This window comes from Callithrix jacchus, chromosome 10 (assembly GCF_049354715.1).
Source record: "Callithrix jacchus isolate 240 chromosome 10, calJac240_pri, whole genome shotgun sequence".
NCBI classification, from domain to species: Eukaryota; Metazoa; Chordata; class Mammalia; order Primates; family Cebidae; genus Callithrix; species Callithrix jacchus.
In genome coordinates this window covers 6,474,709-6,497,409 of record NC_133511.1, presented here as the reverse complement: position 1 = coordinate 6,497,409, position 22,701 = coordinate 6,474,709, and the positions used below count along the sequence as shown (strand labels likewise).

Below are 22,701 nucleotides of genomic sequence, written 5' to 3'. Positions count from 1 at the left end.
GAATTTTTTGCAATTAAATTTAAGGTCTTGAGATAGGGAGATAATCTTGAATCATAAGAGTGGGCACAACGTAATCATAAGGTCCTTAGAAGAGGAAGGCAGGAAGATGAGAATCAGCAGATGACATGATAGTATATCTAGAAGGCCCCATGGTCTCAGCCCAAAAACTCCTGAAACTGATAAGCAACTTCAGCAAAGTCTCAGAATACAAAATCAATGTGCAAAAATCACAAGCATTCCTATACACCAATAACAGTCCTAAAGAGAGCCAAATCAAGAACGAACTGCCATTCACAACAGCTACAAAGAGAATAAAATTCCTAGGAATACAATTAATAAGGAACGTAAGAGACCTCTTCAAGGAGAACAACAAACCACTGCTCAATGAAATAAGAGAGGACACAAACAGATGGAGAAACATTCCATGTTCATGGTTAGGAAGAATCAATATTGTGAAAATGGCCATACTGCCCAAAGTAATTTATAGATTCAACACTATCCCCATCAAGCTACCAATGACCTTCTTCACAGAACTGGAAAAAACCACCTTAAACTTCATATGGAACCAAAAGAGAGCCCGCATAGCCAATCAATTCTAAGTAAAAAGAACACAGCAGGAGGCATCACACTACCGGACTTCAAACTATACAACAAACCTACAGTAATCAAAACAGCATGGTACTGGTACCAAAACAGAGATATAGACCAATGGAACAGAACAGAGGCCTCAGAAGCAACACCACACATCTACAACCATCTGATCTTCAACAAACCTCACAAAAACAAGCAATGGGGAAAGGATTCCCTGTTTAATAAATGGTGTTGGGAAAACTGGCTAGCCATGTGCAGAAAGCAGAAACTGGACCCCTTCCTGACACCTTACACTAAAATTAACTCCAGAGGGATTAAAGACTTAAACATAAGACCCAACACCATAAAAACCCTAGAAGAAAAAATCTAGGCAAAACCATTCAGGACATAGGAGTAGGCAAGGACTTCATGAACAAAACACCAAAAGCATTGGCAACAAAAGCCAAAATAGGCAAATGGGACCTAATCAAACTCCACAGCTTCGGCATGTCAAAAGAAACAGTCACTAGAGTGAATTGGCAACCAACAGAATGGGAAAAAATTTTTGCAGTTTACCCATCTGACAAAAGACTGATATCCAGAATTTACAAAGAACTAAAAAGATTTACAAGAAAAAAACAAACAAGCCCATTCAAAAATGGGCAAAGGATATGAACATACACTTTACAAAAGAAGACATACAGGAGGCCAACAAACATGAAAAAATGCTCATTATCACTGGTCATCAGAGAGATGCAAATCAAAACCACATTGAGATACTATCTCACGCCAGTTAGAATGGTGATCATTAAAAAATCTGGAGACAACAGATGCTGGAGAGGATGTGGAGAAATAGGAACACTTTTACACTGTTGGTGGGAGTGTAAATTAGTTCAACCATTATGGAAGACGGTGTGGTGATTCCTCAAGGACCTAGAAATAGAAATTCCATTTGACCCAGCAATCCCATTACTGGGTATATATCCAAAGGACTATAAATCGTTCTACTATAAGGACACATGCACACGAATGTTCATTGCAGCACTGGTTACAATAGCAAAGACCTGGAACCAACCCAAATGCCCATCGATGATAGACTGGACTGGGAAAATGTGGCACATATACATCATTGAATATTATGTAGCAATCAAAAACAATGAGTTCGTGTCCCTTGTAGGGACATGGATGAACCTGGAGAACATCATTCTCAGCAAACTGACACAAGAACAGAAAATGAAATACCACATGTTCTCACTCATAGACGGGTGATGAACAATGAGAACACATGGACACAGGGAGGGGAGCACTACACACTGGGGTCTATTGGGGGAACAGTGGAGGGACAGTGGGGTGGGGAGTTGGGGAGAGATAGCATGGGGAGAAATGCCAGATATAGGTGAAGGGGAGGAAGGCAGCAACTCACACTGCCATGTGTGTACCTATGCAACTATCCCGCATGTTCTTCACATGTACCCCAAAACCTAAAATACAATTAAAAATAAATGTGGTAACAGAAGAGGTTGGAGTCATGCTGGGCCACAAGCTAAGGAAGGCAGGGGGCCTCTAGGAACTAGAAAAGGCAAGGAAATGGTTTCTCCCATAGACCTTCAGGAAAGAACAAGGCTCTGCAAATTTTAGCCTACTGAGAGTTATTTTAAGCTTTTTAACCACGAGAACTTCAAAATAATATATATATATATTTTGTTTTAACACAGTACATTTGTGGTAACTTGTTACAGTAGCAACATGGAACTAATATTCCTTGTCTGATAAAGCTGTTCATGGTACACTTTTCTTCTTCTTAAGAGAGTTAGGAACTGTCACTGGTTTATATTTTAGGAGGTTTTAGAATCAATCCCAGGCCTGGGGCAAGCTACGAGGAATTCAAGCTTAAAACTCTAGTCTTCAGTATTTTTCATGCAAGCTATAATACATATCTATGTAAAAAGAATTAATAAGGTGTCATGGTAAGAGCTTGAAATGAGATTCAGATGAAAGAAGTATCAGCTACACTCCTGGCTCTATCTCTAACTTGTGTATTTGGGCAATTATGTTTCCAGACTTGCTTGGAAAATGTACGGGTTAGATTATAAGTCAATTGTTTTTAATGGTAATTCTAGTACACTTATTTCTTTACCAAAAATAAAGCAGAGATTATTTGTCAATATTTATGTCACCTGTTTGGAAGAATAACAAATACTGTATTTTATAGAGCTCCTAGCTCTATAGCTCAATGAGAAGTAAACTGTATAGGATTCAAAGTCCATGAGGAGTGGTAATAAGAGAAGATATTCATTATGCTACTCATTATTTTGATAAACAAAAACAGAGTTTCAGAATCTCAATGAGAAAAGTTAAATTAGTTTGGACATTGCCACCAACATATTTAAAACTATATTAGATGAAAGAAGAAAAACAATCAAACATTTCATTATAATAATCTCAATGGACATTGTCCTACATTATATAAATTATATACTTATTCTGATGCTGGTTAGATTACTCCATCTGTGCTACAGTATATTTTAATCATGTGGAATATTAATCTCATTTTAATTTGCCAGGTATAGGAAGACTTACTCTTGCAGTTAATATAGCAAGCACAGAAATCTGATTGCGATGTAGCTAACATTTTCCTCCGTTTAGTCTTATTCTTCTCCTTAATTCTTTCACAGATGTCTAGTTGTTCCAAGTGGTATCCACTTCCAGAGGAAGCCAACTGTATCAGGTCACAGCAATGAAACCCGATATAAGCGGAGAAGCTTGTATGATTTTTTTTTTTTTCTCAGCCTGGCCCCTTCCCTCTTTCAGTATTTCTATTTCTGTGTTTCTGATCCATCCACGTAGTAATTGGAGAAATTTTTCAAGAAGGAAATAAGTAGAGAAGGATGGCGTGTGTGAGGGTATAGAAAGGAAAGACAGGGGCAATTGAAAGATATTTATACAATTTGTTATGGGGAGACAGAATGAACAAGACAGCACTGGGTTCATCTGTCCCTGACTTCCAATAATTATAATAACTGCAGATGTGTCTTGGTTAGAGACAGTGTGTCAGGTGCTTTGCCTGCCATGAGCACTAAGAAGCTGTGACACGCAGATCTCATTATTCTGGCTCTGTGAACTGAGTATTAACATTTTCTCTCTTTTGCTGATTAGAATACCTGGGACCAGACATAATATTAAGTAATTAAGTAATATTTCACAGTTACCTATTACTGAAGAATTCCAACCTATATCCATCTGACTCTGAAGCCAAAGCTCTTGCCACTACAAAGTTACCTCCAAATTGTTTCTCACAGGTGTCTCACTTCACTCATTTCCAGAAGTTTCATGGATCTTTTAGCTTTTCCCATTCCCTCAATTCTAAACCTCTAACATTTTCCTCATCCTTCTAATGTACTAAACATGAAGTATTTTAAATATTTATTTGGCATGGATAGGAAGTTGCCTATATTTATCACATACTGCATTTCATATTCTCGCAACCAAAACTTAAGAAAATTAAATGAACTGGTTAGGTTCCAACACTTGGCACTCTACTGTACATTTACATTCTCACTCACACTGCCTATTCCTGTTAGAATTCTCTTTACAAGAACCAAGGCCAGCCTGAGGCAGGTAAAGGGTGCAGTTCCACCTCTGTCTGGCAGACTAAGTACTCTATTCTATTTTCTCTTTGACCACCCCTTTTCTTAACTGTGCTTCTGACTCATCCATTGGAGAAATTGTCAGGGATTGATTGCAGATGAAATTGTTGTTCAGAGAAGTCAACGAATAATGCAACTTCTAGACTTTCTATTAGGGTCGTGGAATAGGTTTCCTGTTATCACAGAGATGACCTATACAACCTAGACATCTCTGTGTATCAATACTTTACAGGCAAGGAAGGGAGGAAAAACGGAAAGGCTGGGAGCTAACATTGAGTGAGCAACCAAGATATGCTAATGTTCTCAGATACTCTATCATTGAATCCCCAAAACAGTCTTGAGAGCTAAATATAATTTCTTGATTTATTGAAAATTATTTATTGACTATACACTATGTAACAGGCACCATTCTATGTACCAGCAATAGAGCAATAAACATGATAGATCAGATCCCAGCTCTTACAGCTCTTATATTCTGGAAAGGTGGAGGCATATAATAGAAAAGCAAAACCAAACTAAAACAAAAAAGGGATGGATGGTGATTTTCAGGAAGTAACATTTTAACCTCAAACTGAAATGACAAGGAGGGACTGGCCAGGAGCCAATCTTAGAGCTGGATATTTTAGTCACAGAGCAAAGGCCCTGAGCCTCTTGCTTTTTCCGTCAGAAGAAGAGTACATGCAGTGTAACGAATGAGAGGTTGAGTAGTTGGAGATAAAGTCAGACTCATGGGAAAGTTAGAAGGGCCTTATAGGCCACTGCTTCTCAAACTTTAATGTACATATGAATGACGTGGGGATCCTTTTAGAAAACAGTAAGTGTCTCAGAAGGTCTGTAGAAGAGGCTGCGATTCTGCTCCCTGGCGATCCTGCAGACCACAGTCTGAATACTGAGGTTTTGGATTTTGATACGATGTTCATATAAAATTCTAGTGTTTCTGAAGCCATAGAAGGGTCTTAAGCGGGCAGTGAAGTGATGTGATTTGCTTTTCAAAAAGTTTCCTCTGAATGATGGATTATACAAAGGCAAGAGCAAAGCATGAGACCAGTTAGGGATTGAAGAAGGAAGTGATGTTTAGAGAACTTCAATGATTTGCTAAAATCTTTCTGTAGATTCATAACACATGTCCAGGCCTACCTTACCCAATGTCTGAGTGCCTTTATCCATCTTTGGATAGATAAGAAAAAGCTTGTCTTAGAAGATGGACATTCTTATGATAGAATAAGCCTGAGGCAAGACAAATGGATCACTGGCTTTGCCATGAGTTTTGTAAAGATGATCTGCAAATAGGCACTATTTACTGGACGCTAAGATCTTTGTGTGAATTCTACAATTGTTAGTGACAAGCATATATTACCTACCAGGCACATTCGAGAGGAGGACAGCTCCTTAACTTGGGAAGCCCATTCTTTTTATCTGTGTCTTGGATAGAGGTGAATCATATTCCAACTCCCAAATGTGCCTTTGATAGCTGAGTTGTTTACTTCCAAGGGGAAATCAGTTTTATTGCCCTACTACACAGCAGGAATGAACCCCAAACAGAACCAGAGAGTGCCTTCACAACTATCTAACAGCTGTAATAGGCAGCAAGAACGTTGCTTGAGTATCCTCTGTGCAGCTGAGTCATTAAAACCAGGAAATGTCAGCAGCTGCTTTATCACATGTGCTGTCACTAGAAGTGAGTCCCATGTTTCTAGTGCAGAAGAGCCTCCCAGCTGTTTCACTTCTTCAGCAGCACGGTACATGGATCATCACAAGGCTCATGGACTGCAAATTTAGCCATTTATCCCAGATATCCATCTTCAAGAAAATGTCATGCATTTTTACAAGTAAAAGTTTCAATGATATCTATATTGCTACTTCCATTTTTCCTTTTTAACTTTCTCACTGATATTTTTTTCTTACCCCAAATACATCAGTGGAGGGTGAAAAAACTATAACTTTTTTTTTTTCATTCCAATTTGGGTTCCTCAGAATGGTCTTCCATCTGAGTGGTTAATATTAATGTCTATGTAGCAATCACTGTGTGCTGAGCACAGTGCTACGTGCTCCACAGATCTTACTTGTGAATCTGAATCATGAGGATACACTTGTGTAGGTCCCATTGCTGTCTATTCTACAGCTGAGGGAGCTGAGATTCAGTAGAGTTCAATCAACTGCCCAAGTTCTCATGAAAGGTTAGTGGCAGAATAAGGATCCAAATCTACTGTACTCCAAGGCTGTTCCAAATCACTACTAGGTCAGTGATTGTCCAAGCGTGATTCCTGCATATACAGCATGAGTATCAACTAGAAACTTGTTAAAAATGCAAATTTTCAAGCCCCACCCCAGACCTTCTGAATCAGAAGCTCTGGGAATGCCAATCTGTGTCAGAAAGCCCTCCAGGAAGCCCTTATGCATGCTAAAATTTGACAACCGCTAGTGCAAACCAGGGATCTGAAAACTGCAAGCTGAGAGACAAATCCAGCCCACAGCCTCTTACTGCCTGTATTAGTCCACTTTTAGGCTGATGATAAAGACATACCTGAGCCTTGATAATGTATAAAGAAAAAGAGGTTTAATGGACTCACAGTTCCATGTGGCTGGGGAGGCCTCACAATCATGGCGGAAGGTCAAAGGCACGTCTTACATGGTGGCAGGCAAGACAGAAAACATGTGCAGGAAAACTGCACTTTATAAAACCATCAGATCTCATGAGACTTATTCACTAACACAAGAACAGCATAGAGGAAACCTACCCCCATGATTGAATTACCTTCCACCTTGTCATTCCCATGACATGTGGGGAGTATTTCAATTCAAGGTGAGATTTGGGTGGGGATAGAGAGCCAAACCATATCACTGCCCCAAGCTAAGAATGGTTTTTACAACTTTAAAAAGTGTTTCAAAAAAAAATTATCTAATAGAGGATGTATTTGGCCAGCAAAGCTTAAACTATCATCTAGCCCTTTACAAAGTTTTCTGACCCCTACTCAAGACTGTATTTCTTAAGGAACTGTGATAACTAGACTTGTTCCTCTTATTTATTCCTTACTGATTGATACCAAGTAATTATTTTTTCCACACACTGCCTCTGTTTCTTTCAAGATTTCTGCCTCAATATTTTTTATCCTGATATTTTTAGCAAAGTATCATCACTCTGTTTTATACGTGATGGCCCCTTTATATGGACATATCTTTACAGAGTCAAGTTTGCAAAAAGTGCCTTAGGGTACTTTGCCTTCAAACACTAAAATCCCCTGGTGGCTCTGACTGCATTTTTGTGGCTTTTTCCTTTGTGTATGCAAGTTCCCAGAGTACTCATTAGTATACTTACAAAATATATGCATTTTCTTTTTTTTTTTGAGATAGAGTCTCGCTCTGTCACCAGGCACCAGGCTGGAGTGCAGTGGCGCAGTCTCGGCTCACTGCAACCTCCGCCTCCCAGGTTCAAGCAATTCTCCTGCCTCAGCCTCCCAAGTAGCTGGGACTACAGGCACGCGCCACCACGCCCAGCTAATTTTTGTATTTTTTTAGTAGAGACGGGGTTTCACTATGTTGGCCAGGATGGTCTCGATCTCTTGACCTCGTGATCCGCCCGACTCGGCCTCCCAAAGTGGCATTTTTCTTTATGTTAATACATAGTTATAAAAATAAACAAGCTCTCTTTTCACGATTCAAAGACACATTTCTTTTTGGTTATGTTTATAAATCTCTAAAATAAGAACGTGTCTTAAAATTTACAATGCTTATAGTTGTTTTTTGCCAGACAACAGTCATGTCCTATTTTTCATTCCTGCATGAGCGAGTGGGGTCATAGGTATTCATCCTTCCAGCTTAATCATCATAGTCAATATCACCCTCATGGAGCAGTGTTGAGCTATTTAAATACATTAAAGATCACATGGCATTTCACTGTAGAAACAAAAGTTTTTCTTTATGTGAAAAACATGGAAAAAGAAGAGAGTGAAGTGAGTCTTTGTAAGGACACCGCGAATGCCTTATTTGCTTGCAAAACACCCAAGTACTTTATGAGACCAAAGAAAGGAAGATGCGTGTGAATATATAAAGCTATGCTACATTCTGTTTGTGTGGAACGTGTAAAGGGATTGCCTGGCTCGTGCTAGGCAACTCAACAAAAGTCAGTGGAAACTATCAAAATCCTTAAAATAGATGGCTGTAATTTCCAAGCAATAAGAGGCTTGTGTGAAAAATTCATATATAACACATAATTTATATATGCCTTCTGTCATAATTTATTTGGCAGAGTTTCTGCCTTTCTTAGCAGTTCATAAAATAAGTCTGGCAATCAGTGTTGTCTAACATTTTATGAGAGTCTTAAAAACTGTATTAATAAGTGTTGCTAAATATTATGTAATTATTGCTAATTAAAGTAACATGAATTTATTAATTTCTATTTTTGAAATGCAATGTTCAGAGGCCACTTTCCACATATGCATATCGATATAACCAATGTTGTTCACAAATACAGATATAGTTCCAAGTAGTTTAATTAGTCATATCCTAGCTTAATTAGATACTTTTTTTAACATTCTAAATTGATGAAACAAACCTCAATTTATTTTCCTGAGGTTAAAAAGAAAGAAAAAGATGAAGATGCTCTCAGTGAGGCTTGTGTCAAACTCTTGCGGATTGCTTGTTTCTGCTTTGTTTCACATCTTTTTTCAAGGAAGACTTCTAAAACCCTGTCTATACTTCATCTGAAGAAAGGTTTAGATTATGTTTTCAGAGTAACCATTTTCAACTCCAGCTTCATCAGAGAAAGCAGAACCAAAAAATAAAGATAATTTACCAACATGAAAGCACTGGCTTACATCAATGCCCGTGTTTAATTATTTCAAATTAAATATAAAGGCAGTTCTTCACTCTCACTGTCTGATATGGTTTGGCTTTGTGTCCCCACCCAAATCTCCTGTCAAATTGTAATCCCTCCTGTCAAGTGTTGAAGGTGAGGCCTAGTGGGAGGTGATTAAATCTTGGGGGAGGATATTAATGGTTTAGCACCACCCCCCAGTGCTGCCTCCTGACAGAATTCTCATGAGATCTGGTTGTTTAAAAGTGTGGGGTACTTCCCGCTGGTGCACCCTCCCTCTATTTCCTGACACCATGTGAAGAAGGTCCATGCTTCTTCTTCTGCCATGATTCTAAGTTTCCTGAGGTCTCCCAGTCATGCTTCTTGTTAAGCCAACGGAGCTGTGAATCAACTAAATCTCTTTTCTTCATAAATTACCCAGTCTCTGGTAGTTCCTTATAACAGTTGAAAATGGACTAACACACTGCCAATCTTCTTTATTGAGAAGACTTGCTTCCTTTTTTCATCTGATGCCTGTCCTCTTGCCAGGCATAACATGATGGTCTCTAAAAGCTGCCTAGTATTTTCTAAAAACCAAAAACAAACTGATGATCAAAAATTAATGATGTATTCATATTCAAATGAAGTATGCCTTTTAAAAAATTATAGTATATTTGTCTTTGTAGAAGGAACAGTAAGATTTGTACTCTGTTATGCAGTCAGTCCGAATAAAGAGAAACCCACAGTCTACTTCCTACATGACCCCCTAACCAAATTACTATAGAGCAAATTGCAGTTAATATGGATCAGTGATCATTTAAGATTCAAATGCTCGCTTGCCTGATAATAATCGAGTTCTATGTGAGTGCTTCCAAATGAGGGAAGATATAGCCCTATGCTTGCAATTACAAAGACAAGTGGCACTTGAATTTTGTGAGAAGATTGGCATTGGCAAACCAACAGCATCTTAGATTTAGCTCATTTCCCCTGAACTCATTTAAGAGTGCTTTGCACTAAAAGTCATCCTGATGAAATCATAACCTTCTGAACCAGTGATGCAAAAAACCGTAGCTTAAGACCATTTAATGCATAGCTTGAAGGGAGAAAAATACAGCATTTTACTGTTAGCGTCTCCACTATGAAGATAATAGAAAAATAACGGTTTCTCCCTGATTAAGGTACCTCTTTCCTGTTTAACAAAAGCTGTGTGAGGCAACTCATTTTCTCTAGATAGTTTCCTTAACAGCAGCAACCCTATAATTTGAAGAAAACTGTGACTTTTTGTGCATATGCAGCTTTCTGAAATATGGGCTTAAATCTACTTTACAGGGAGAAAAAAATATCTTGAAATATTTTTTATTTTGCTTACTGGATAAAATCAATAAGCCAAATATTTGTTCATTGCTTTAAATATGATTTTAAGGTCTCCTTGATCAGGTTTTGCTTAATAAGCTAAATTGACTGGTCAATAGGTCAGTAGGATTACGAATTTCTTGAGGAGATCTTGCCTTAACATTTATTTATGTTTATGTAGAATTTCACACAACACACATAATAAAGTCCAGACAGGAAGACAAGCAGAAAGGGTAAGAAAGAAGAAATGGGAGAAAGAGAGAGGGGGAAGTGAAAAAGAAGAAAGAAGAAAGGAGGGAGGAAAGGACGAAAAGTATTTTTAAAGCAATGAACAAATATTTGCTGGAATTGGTTTTATATAATAAGAAAATAAAGAATATTTCAATTTTTTTTCTTCATTGTAAAGTAGATTCATGCCCATATTTAAGAAAGAGGAAAAAGGGAAAAGGGAAAAGGAAAGAAGGAAGGATAAAAGAAAAAAAGAAACTTCTGGAGGGTAAAGTATAACTTTAAATAGAAGCTCCAACTTCAAGTAAATATGTTCCCTACTAGTAGCATGCTGAGTAGTCATCATGGAGAATACATATCTTTGATTGATGGGGGTTAACTAGGTCCAAAATTATACGTGAATTGAGGCTTAACTTATTTCACTCCTTAAGAAAGATGTACATTTAAATAAGGCTTGTTTTTGATTTGTCTCTTGGGAAAGACTGTGGGTGGCACAGACCGGTAGTGGTAGGGATGAGAAGACAGGATTCTAAATGGAAAAGCTAGGTATTGCCCATGAGAGGCCACCTCTGTGGGACTGTTAGCACCAGCCATGAAGTAGACTGAGCCCATCGAGCACCCTGTACCTTTGCTCCTCTCTATTAGTTTGGATAATTTAGCAGTGATTGAACCTGAGGACTTAGAATTTGGAAACGGCTCATTTATCATCACAGTTCTTTGAACTCTTGTGGTGTAGATAAAACACATCGGTTTAGTTATTTCTTTTTTATTTCTGAAGTAAAACACAGCAATCTTAATAATTACTTGCTATTTGAAATGTGTATAGGAGATTCCATCTTATTTGGCATATTTTAATGTGTTTGAAAATGTTATGTTCTTTGTTTTCATGTAAAGCACTCTTTGAGTTCATCTAAAGGAGAATTGCTAAAAATTAAGACAAAAAGAAGAATAACATGGTCGGTTAGAGGGCAGGTCACACGGAGAGTATTAACAAAACATTGTGAACATACTTAGAGTATATGTTGATTAAAAAGGCATTTTTTAAAGAACACAAATTCTTTGTTGTTTAAAATTCTAACGGAGCTGTGAGGTATTCTGTATTTCACACACATACCCACAAACATTGGGTGAAATTGGCCGTTTGGTAGAAATCTAAACATTAAATACTGCCCATGATTTGCAAATATCTAAATGGGTGCTTCTACCAGTTTTTCCCTATTGAAAACCAGAAGCTTCACTGCATCTGACATTCTTGCAATTTCTCAGTACTGATCCTGTCCACATTCTGTGTAGTGTTGCCAGATAATTTGGAAATCTATGAGTGTATTATAAATTTCAAAATATCAGGTTTCTTTTTTTCATTTTACATTACTATAGTTCACATGAATGAGAATTTTAAAATCACTAACATTTATGGAACATTCACCATGTGAAAATGACCTATGTTATCACCAGTCTTTACAACTCTTCATAATAAGTTTCTTTAGTTTCATTTTACGGACAGGAGGGTTGCCATGGTACATTACTTAGAGTGAAGAGTATGGGTTTTGTAGTCTCTCAGACCTGGGTTCAAGTGCATCCCCTATCGGCAATGTTGGGCAAATATGTTTGCTTCTATCTCTTTCTGCATTTAATTCTCATAAAAAGGAATTATTAGTACTTATTTCAGGTGTGCATTATAAGAATCAAGTTAGAAATGGACAAGTAAATGCTCAATATATCTTAGCACTTATTAGTTTGTAGTCTCTTGCCCAAGGCCATAAAATTAATCAGCAGCAGTTTCAGGAATCAGACCCCGCCTATCTAACCTCAGAGTGAAACTAGAATTTTCTACTATACTGACACGAATCATCACAGTGATATTTCAAATACGTCTAATGTAAGCAATAATACATAAATTCACTACATTTTGAATGAAGTCACAGAAAATAGAAGATTTTCTATATCTAGTTAGTAGTGTGTTATTTAATAAAAAGTAAAAACATTTATATCCAAAAGGATTTCAGATAGCTTACCAAGAGTAATATTTATTAAAACTCAGGATTATCTTTTATTGGGTACTGAAAAAATTATATTGAATTTATGAAAAAGCAATGATAAATTCTTAAAATAATAATAAAATAAATCTAGCTTTCTTTCCCCTTTACAGTCATTACTTGTTGGATGACTTTATGCTAAGGCCTTTTTTTTTTTTTTTTTTTGAGGCGGAGTTTCGCTCTTGTTACCCAGGCTGGAGTGCAATGGTGCGATCCCGGCTCACCTAAACCTCCGCCTCCTGGGTTCAGGCAATTCTCCTGCCTCAGCCTCCTGAGCAGCTGGGATTACAGGCACGCGCCACCATGCCCAGCTAATTTTTTTGTATTTTTAGTAGAGACGGGGTTTCACCATGTTGACCAGGATGGTCTCGATCTCTTGACCTCATGATCCACCCGCCTCGGCCTCCCAAAGTGCTGGGATTACAGGCTTGAGCCACCACGCCTGGCCTATGCTAAGGCCTTTAAACATCATCTCTCAATGTAAGTTCCAAAGAACACTCAAGAGGTAATTCACACTCTCTCTTCAATTTGTGGCAGTACAGTGAAGGCCTGGATAAATCCCATAACCTAAGCAAGTGACAAAGCCAGGATGTGAGCCCAGATTGAGCTGATGCCAAAACCCACTTCTTTTTTTTTTTTTGAGATGGAGTTTTGCTCTTGTTACCCAGGCTGGAGTGCAATGGCGCACTCTCGGCTCACCGCAACCTCTGCCTCCTGGGTTCAGGCAATTCTCCTGCCTCAGCCTCCCGAGCAGCCAGGACTACAGGCACGCACCACCGTGCCCAGCTAACTTTTTGTATTTTTAGTAGAGACGGGACTTCACCATGTTGACCAGGATGGTCTCGATCTCTCGACCTTGTGATCCACCCGCCTCGGCCTCCCAAAGTGCTGGGATTACAGGCTTGAGCCACCGCGCCCGGCCCAAAACCCACTTCTTAACCTTTAAAGCAGAAGTGAATTTAATGGGAAATTTGAATTAGCACACCAGGGGCCATTCACAGGGAGTTAAAGCTCTGGGTAGAACCAGATGGTGAAAATATTTAGATGTTCATCCCTAGAAATGTCCTTAGAGGAGCGAAGTTTTTAATTACCTGTGAAACTCTGAAAAGAGAATTATTTTATTCAAGGGCTCTTTTACCTGGCTGCTTTTAGCCTCGCAGCCAGCAGGGCCCTTTCCCCCAGATGCTCTAAGCTTCTTCCTTGCCTGCTATGAAGCCATAACAGGCCCACTCACTCGGGCTGCAGAGGTTTCGGCTGAAGGTCAACTTCCTATGCAAAGTTCCCTTTTGAGCCTCAGAATGATGACTAAGCAACTTCCAGTCTACATGTGGTGAAAAGGCAACCTAATATCTCATTTTATGCCTCAGACTACCTGAGACTTAAGCTCCCAAGGTGATCAGCCACCTTGTGTCTCCGTCGTTTACCAACATTGCCCAAGTGTGAGAGGTAACCAGGATCTCATAATAGTCAAATCAATTTCAGGTCTCTGGTGGCTGATCTTTCCTGTACTATTTGATACTGTTGCCTATTCAAACTTCCTTCTCCTTTTTTTTTTTTTTTTTTTTTAAAGACGAAGTCATGCTCTGTCACCCAGGCTGGAATGCAGTGGTGTGATCTTGGGTCACCACAACCTCTTCCTCCTGGGTTCAAGTGATTCTCATGCCTCATCCTCCTGAGAAGCTGGGATTACAGGTGCGCAGCACCATGCCTGGCTAATTTTTGCATTTTCAATAAAGATGGGGTTTCACCATGTTGGCCAGGCTGGTCTCAAACTCCTGACCTCCAGTGATCTACCTGTGTTGGCCTCGCAAAGTGCTGGGATTACAGGCATGAGCCACGGCGCCCAGCCTCAACCTTTCTCTAAAGTTTGTCTCAATTTTCTCACCATCCTCTGCAATGACAAAGCTCACAGCACAATATTTAACACTCAACATGGTTCACTAAGTTTTAGATTTGCTTATTATTACCTCTCCCATCAACTTTATTCATGGCCATACCTTCCTGCATTGTGCCCCAGATATTTGGCTGAATAGAGTGGGAATAGAGGACCACTTGCAGATCTGCTAACATTCTAAAATGTTTCGTAGCTCTAGTGCTCTCTTCCTTGAGGTGTCAGGCTTCCTTGCTCCCCTTCTTATCATCCAGTTTTGAAAACTTAGCTCATGCCTTACTTCCCCTTAAAAAGTTATTTCTGACAATTCCATATGAAAATGAACACTCGGGCTGGGCGGGGTGGCTCACGCCTGTAATCCCAGCACTTTGGGAGGCCGAGGCGGGTGAATCACGAGGTCAAGAGATCAAGACCATCCTGGTCAACATGGTGAAACCCCGTCTCTACTAAAAATACAAAAATTAGCTGGGCATGGTGGCGCGTGCCTGTAATCCCAGCTACTCGGGAGGCTGAGGCAGGAGAATTGCCTGAACCCAGGAATCGGAGGTTGTGGTGAGCCGAGATAGCGCCATTGCACTCCAGCCTGGGTAACAAGAGCGAAACTCCGTCTCAAAAAAAAAGAAAAAAAGAAAATGAACACTCCCTTCTTTATATGCTGGTCTAACCCTATGCATATTTCTATTGTAGCACCTAGAATGCTTTATTTCACTTATTTTTACTCATCTCCGTTGTAACTAGACTGAATTCATTAACCCCGTCATGGACGACCTAATTGGTATTTAGAGAAATTAATTCGATCTCTCCTCCCTACCTCCAGTCCCAATTCTACACCCCAGATGTAATCAGTAACATATTTGTGTGTGTGCCACCAGAAACTTTCTGGGTATACATTTATATTGATAATATTTAGAGTTTTATAAACATTTACACATTCAAAATAGTATACAAATTGGTCTGAAGGGTGCTTTTTAATATGTTTAAGACCATCATAAACATTTTACCATGTCAATAAATTGTTTTAAATAGCATTATGATATTCTATCATATACGTGTACCTGAACTTATTTAAACAGAGAGGACGAATGTTTCTCATTCTGCACCCCTTCTACTTAGTACGGCGTTCGGCATAGAGGACACACATAATAAATGCTAGAGGAATGAATATTATTACCCAAAGAGAAACATGGCCCTTCCACTTTCAAAAGCTGTGGGCTTTGATTTGAACAAAGTCAGAACAATTTACCGCTGTTCTCTTTCTGTCCTTCTGTGCCGCTTTTTAAATCCCGACTTTTTTTTTTTTTTTTTGAGATAGAGTCTTGCTCCGTCGCCCAGGCTGGAATGCAGTGGCGCGATCTTGGCTCTCTGCAACCTCTGCCACCTCTACTCCCAGGTTCAAGCAATTCTCGTGCTTCGGCCTCCGAGCAGCTGAGATTACAGCCACATGCCACTGCATCTGGCTAATCCTGACTCTTTCTGTGTGTAGCTTGGGACTGAATAGCCATAACTCTGTCCTAAGAATATCTGATACTGCCCTGATTTTTTTTTTCTTTAAGAGAAGCCACATCTAAACACAAACAGAATGCCTTATTTAGAAACAGATCTTCGAGATGTTTTCATTCCAATTCTAGGACCACTTGAGTGGTATTCCTCTGAAATTGAACATGTCAGGCAGCAGTCAGCAAAATCAGCCTGATTCACATTTGTTCTACTCCATTTGTAGCTCTAGTCAAAGAAATATTTTGATTTCGTGATTGCCTTAGTCGGCTTAGTCTTGGTCCGCCATAACAGAATGTAGAGAATGGGTGGTCTAAGCAACAGAAATCTATTTTGTCACAGTTCCAGAAAGATCAAGGTGCTGTCAAAGTCAGTTTCTGGTGAGGCTTCTCTTCCTAACTTGTAGACAGCTGCCTTTTCACTGTGTCACCGTAAAGCCTGTTCTTTGTCACATGTGGAGAGAAAGATCTCTGATCTCTCTTGCTTTCCTTTTAAGGACACCAGTTCTATTGGATTACAACCCCACCCTTAAGAATTTCTACCCTTATGAACTCATTTAATCTTAATTACCATTTTTAAAAAGCCCTGTCTCCAAATACATTCATACTGAGTGGTAGGGCTTCAGTGTATGTGTTTGGGGGGATGCAATTCAGTTCAGAGCAGTGGTAAAATATGATAGGGTAATGTTTGCTGCAATTTGCCCAGGACAGCCACCAATTACATCTGTTATCTGGTGTCCCACTGTTAGCAACTCCTTGCAGTCTCAATGCATTATATGGTCACCCTAAGTATCCTCTCTCTCCAATAGGCTTTGCTTTCTTACTATCCTGTTGGACAAGTCATAACTTGAACTGCAACGGAAATATGATTGTGGCCCTACTCAGCTGCCTTTCTGGTAGTAGGTCTATCACTGAAATTTACAAAAATGGCTTTTATAGTACATATTTTAATGCTGCTTCTGTGCATGGCCTACTATCTCCCTTTATTTCGGTGGAACTGCCAATTAATCTTTACCCTTATGCCCTTGGTTTTAGGAACCGGTGTGGCTTTTCAGTGTCTCTGTCAAGTCCCTTGCGAGAAGAGATCTTTCACAGAACAACATGTGGGTCTCTGCGAGTCCTAGGAATTGAAACAAGAATGGAATAAGAAGTCTGGCTTCTTTTCAGCTTCCTCTAGTCCCTGATCGCTGACATCTCTGTTAAAACTTTGCTTCTGGCTTGGACTATTCATCTGCTGATACCGTCTCCTGGTCTTTTGAGGGAGCTGGCTGGCTTGTGCTCTCTCTCTCTTTCCCTTTCTCTCTAATGACATATTTGCTGTCTAAACCTGAGCAATGCTTCCCCATTTTCCTCCCTCCAAAAGTCTCTCTCAGCCCTTCCTTTTTGGTCTGAACGCTGGACCGACCCCTAGATCTTCTCTCCTATGTTCTTCTTAGACCTTTGCTTTATATGCATTGCCTTGAGGTTTTCCTCTACTTTCACCAATGAGTCTGAGCCTGACTGCAAGGTGGAAATATGATTTCTGCTCTCAATGACAGAATTAGACACCTGCTATTACTCAGTGTGTTTCTTTATCTGGACTATAAACTGATTCTATGGACTGAAAGCAGCTACAGAAAACAGAGTTTCCTCAAACTGATAAAACTCAACGAAAAGAGAAAAACTCAACTAGATACCGAATCATGATGCAATATAGACATGGGTACCCTAAATGTGGTTGGGTACCACCACACTGAGTACCGTATATACCATATGAAACTAACCACTTGCTGCGACTAAGTGCCATCTCAAGAGCATGAGTGGAAATGATGTTATTTTGGAAACATTAGGTTAAAAATGTCAAGATAATTTCACCTTTTTTCAACCTTGAAAAATGTGGCTATACCCCCACATACCTATTAAAATAGCAAACAAACAAAAATTGACCATACCAAGTGCAGGCAGCAACGAGAAGCAACTGGAACCCTCAGACACTACTGGAGAGTCTTTAACACGGTAGAGCCCTTTTGGAAAACAGCTTGACGATTTATCATGCAGTTAAACACAATACTTTTCTTATGAGCCACCGATCCTACTCTAGGTATTCACCTAAGAAGAATTAAAAATTGTGTTTACATCAAAACTTGTACAAGAATGTCTATGGCAACTTTATTCCTGACCATCTAAACTGAAAATAACCGAATGTCCATCAGCAGAGTGAGTGAGTAGCTGTGGCGCACCTACACAGTGGAATACTTCTCAACAAAGCAGCACTCCTGACACTCACCGCTGCAGGCATGAATCGCGAACACACTGTGCTCAATAAAAGTGGCTCAATTCCAAAGGCTACATGCCGTCATAGACTACCGCGGAACTACCCAAGAGAATGTTCAGAACAGGAGAACAGGCAAATCTGTAGAGGCAGAAAACAGATCGGTGATTGCCTAGGGTTGGGCAAGAGGCTGGGAGGTAAGTGGAGAATGACTGCTACGTGGTGTGGAGTTTCTTTCCGGACTAATAAAAATGTTCTAAAATTGATTGTAGTTATACTTGCCCAACTCGGTAAATAAGCTAGAAACCATTAAATGTCACAGTTCGAATAAATGATACGACTATTATCTCAATAGAGCTGATAAAAATATAACCATATAGTGAATTAAAGTAAATATAAAATGTTTACTTAAAATGTGACTACTAGATAATTTAAAGTCACAGATGTGCTACTGAACAGAGCTCTGCTCAGACTGACCTGGTACTAGAGTGAAGCAGTGAGTCCTGACGTGGTGGAGAGGCAGCCAGGGTCCAGTGTGGATTAGACATTGTTTCTGGGTTTATATCACTTACTCTTTCATCAGGACTCTTCCCTATACTGTACTTTAGGGAATGTGAGTTTTCTTGAGTCCAGAAATGTCACAGGGATTAACTCACTGAATGGCCAGTGAGCAATGTGCAACGATTCTTTTCTCCTATTTGCAAAAGCAAACAAGAGTGAAGCCACGAAACAATCAAAGGGGCAGACTTGTTTAGTGTTCTAGACTCTTAAAGTTATTTCCAAAGTGAAGAAGTGAGGAAAACAGCTTTTACAATGATTGTTATTCATTAGACTTCAGCAGGCCTAAAAATTCATGGACAATATTTCATTTTATATTTTCAGCAACACAAAAGGTAGGGATATTATCTCCTTCTTTCAGGAAAAGGATCCTGGGCTTAGAGAACTGAACATGACCAAGGACTTGTAGCTGTTACATAGTATGACTGGTTTTTACATCCACATCTCTCATTCCACACGGGATGAGGTCTTAACCACCATATATGCAGCCCATAGATGGCATGGATGCCAGGTGGCCAAAAGAGGGCAAATGCCCACTAATGAGGTATAATTCAGAAAGTCAGGTTGTCATCATGGAGGTTTAGAATATGCAGAAAATGGGTCCCCGAGGGTGATTTAAAAAACCCCTAAGGGCCAGGCACGGTGGCTCAAGCCTGTAATCCCAGCACTTTGGGAGGCCGAGGTGGGTGGATCACGAGGTCAAGAGATCGAGACCATCCTGGTCAACATGGTGAAACCCCGTCTCTACTAAAAATACAAAAAATTAGCTGGGCATGGTGGCACGTGCCTGTAATCCCAGCTACTCAGGAGGCTGAGGCAGGAGAATTGCCTGAACCCAGGAGGCAGAGGTTGCATCGAGCCGAGATGGCGCCATTGCACTCCAGCCTGGGTAACAAAAGCGAAACTCCGTCTCAAAAAAAAAAAAAAACAACCCATATATAGAAACTCTGGAAGCCGATAAGAGACAGAAGGGTAGAGAGGCAGGTGGCCTACTCTGAGAGTCTGATAGTAAGTAACAAACCCAAATAAAGTAGGCGGGATATCAGGGCCACAGGCAAATTCCAGGAAGGACTACGGAGAATATATGAAAGGATTTCATTTTCAAAGAAATGAAAATGTAGACAACCCTGGCCATAGCTATGCAGTGCATTTTTTGAAAACCTAACCCTAAAACGAATATTTCAAAAGTAATTTTTCCATAAGCGATGGTAGTGAGAAACTTTGTTGTATCATTTATACAGTACTAGGTATAGCGGCATGTTCATGGCCTAAAGGGCAACAGTGACTCATTTTAGATCCGAACCACGGGAGTCACTAACACACATTAGATTCAATTACCTTCCGATTACTTTGCTTCCTGCAACCGTCAAATACCACCCATGCATACACACATGCACACACATGCACACACACAGGCATACACACATGCACACACACCCATCTCTAAAAGATGCCTCCCCTTCTTCACTTTGATTCACCCTTTGACTCACTCACGTATGGATTCTACTATACCACTACACGCTTTTCCCACAGCTCACCACTTTCATATTACCAAATCTACTGGGAGCTTCTTTGTCTTCCTCTTATTTATCTTTTAACTAGCATTCAGCATACTTGACTAGTACTCTTCTGCTTTCTTGTCTTGACTTCCCGAATATCACAAACTCCTGATAATAAATCTCTCACCTTCTCAATTTATTTGGCTGACTACTTTTCTAGTAGCAAGCTCTATATGGAAGAAGTCCTCAGGATTCTTGCTATTTACACATTTGCTATAGATAATCTCATTTACTATGTCTTTTAAATGCTAATAATGTCTAGATTTTGATTTGCCACCTAGACTGCACTCTGAGCTCTGGACCCATTATATCAATTAATCCACATTTGTCCCAAACTACAACTATACTTCAAAGACCCTCCGTCTTAGCTAGGGCTGCCGTAACAAAATGCTCCAGGCTGAGTGGCTTCAACGACAGAAACTTATTTCTCACAGTTCGGGAGGCCAGAAGTCCAAGACCAAGGTCCAGCCAATTTGGATTCAATGGGGTTTTTTTTTTCTGGTTTGCAGGCAATTAGTTACCTTCTTGCTCTGTCCTCACACGGAACAGAGAGAGAGAGATTGAACTCTCAAGTCTTCTTCTTGTAAGGGCACTGGTCCTGTGGGATTAGGGCCCCACTCTTAGGACTTCATTTAACTTCTGTCACTGCTTTGCAGGCCCTTTCTCCAAATACAGTCACACTGGATGTTAGAGCTTCAACATATAATATTTTGGAAAAGAGAATAAAATCCAGTTCACAGCACCCTTTTTTTTTTCAATCTTCCCCATCTCAGCAAAGGGGACTATCATACTCTCAACTGCTTAATTCCAAATCATGAGGCTCGCTCTTACTACCTGAATACCCATGAATAAACAAACTTGCTGTTAGATTGGCTATTTATCCTCAAGGTATCTCAAATCAACCCACTTTACTTATTTCCACTGCCTCCATTCTAATTTAAAGTCACTTTACTGAATGTGTATTTACCTTTGATCTCTGACCCTTTCCATTCCATTTCAGCATTATTTTTTAAATTAATGAGATAATTTCACCCTTGGCTCTGAACACATGGATGATTTTCCATTGTGATTAGAATCAAACCCCAATGGTTAATATTGATTATGAGCCCAGGTTATTTTGAACCATGTCCACAGCCCCAATCTTATTTTGAGCCATTTTAGCTACTGTTTTCTATGGGCTGTGTGCTGTGACTTTTCTGTTTCTCAAATGTAAAACTTTCCTCCCTGTCTTCATAACCTTACTGCCTGATTACTTCCTATGTAACAGTCATTTCTTTGCCTAAATGCTGTTTCTATATACAAAAGCATTCTTTGATTCACAATCTCAATTATGCCTTCTTTCTATACTCTCTCATAGCTCCTTATAACCCTTCACAGAAAAATTCTGTGACTGTATTACCCACTGAGCTTAAGCAGGAGCCATAATTCTTTTGTTTACTCTTTTACTCCCAGTCCTACCAGAGTACTTGGTATATTGTAGCAGTTCAATAAGCACTTGTTAAAAAAAATCATTAAGTGGTTGAATGGATGAATCAATAAAATAGTGAATAAAGCCACAGTCATCGACCTGCTTCCTACCCAAAATGTAACCACTTTTACTAGTCGACATCTCCAGTATTATCTCCCACAGATATTCATCGAGTGACTGGAGGTCTTAGTCCACTTCCTACAGCTATAACGGAATACCGAGGGCAGTAATTTACAAACAGCAGAAGTTTATTTGGCTCACAGTTACGGAGGCTGGGAAGTCCAAGATCAAGGAGCTGCTTCTGTGTGCTTTCTCACCGTGTGATGCCATCTGCTGTCAAAACATAGCAGAAGTCATCACACGCTGAGAAAGCACACATATGCATGTGTGGAAAAATCAGGCTGAACTCACCCCTTTCATCAGGAAGCCACTCCTGTCATAACTAACTACTCCTGTGATAATAGTATTAATCTTTTCATAAAGACAGACTCCTTCATGGCCTAATCACTATTTAGAGGTCCCATCTCTTAATATAGTTAAAATGGAAATTAAATTTCAACATGAGGTTTGGTGGGGACACTGAAGGCATAGCACAGGCGTAGTATTACACAGCCAGGAGAAACAGCAGGCACAATGACTACCAGAAGGCCAAACTGCTTTCATGCCCAGAACTGGGTTAGCAGAGCTTGCCCACAGGTAATATCTCCTGGCTAGAGATTAAGCAACTGAAAGCTCTTGCCACCTTCCTCCCTCATCCCAGATCATAAGTTTTGAGGCATATGTCAAGTTGGTTAAAAGTAAATAAATAAATGACTATATTAAGTTTCATTACTGCCCCTACATGATAATTGAAAC

The 22,701-nt window shown here is 39.6% G+C and overlaps 1 protein-coding gene and 1 long non-coding RNA gene across 11 annotated transcripts in view; one reads left to right on the top strand and one right to left on the bottom strand.

Annotated features, from left to right (window-relative positions):
- GUCY1A2 (guanylate cyclase 1 soluble subunit alpha 2) overlaps nucleotides 1-17,182 on the top strand; it is a 420,406-nt gene extending 403,224 nt beyond the window's left edge. Inside the window, exon 9 of the mRNA XM_054241317.2 lies at nucleotides 17,046-17,182. Coding sequence (XP_054097292.2) covers nucleotides 17,046-17,141 — 96 coding nt within the window. The 3' untranslated portion in view covers nucleotides 17,142-17,182. The remainder of the gene's footprint in view (nucleotides 1-17,045) is intronic.
- Nucleotides 1-22,701, bottom strand: part of LOC128929024 (uncharacterized) — a 597,561-nt gene that overhangs the window by 83,372 nt on the left and 491,488 nt on the right. The window lies entirely within an intron of this gene.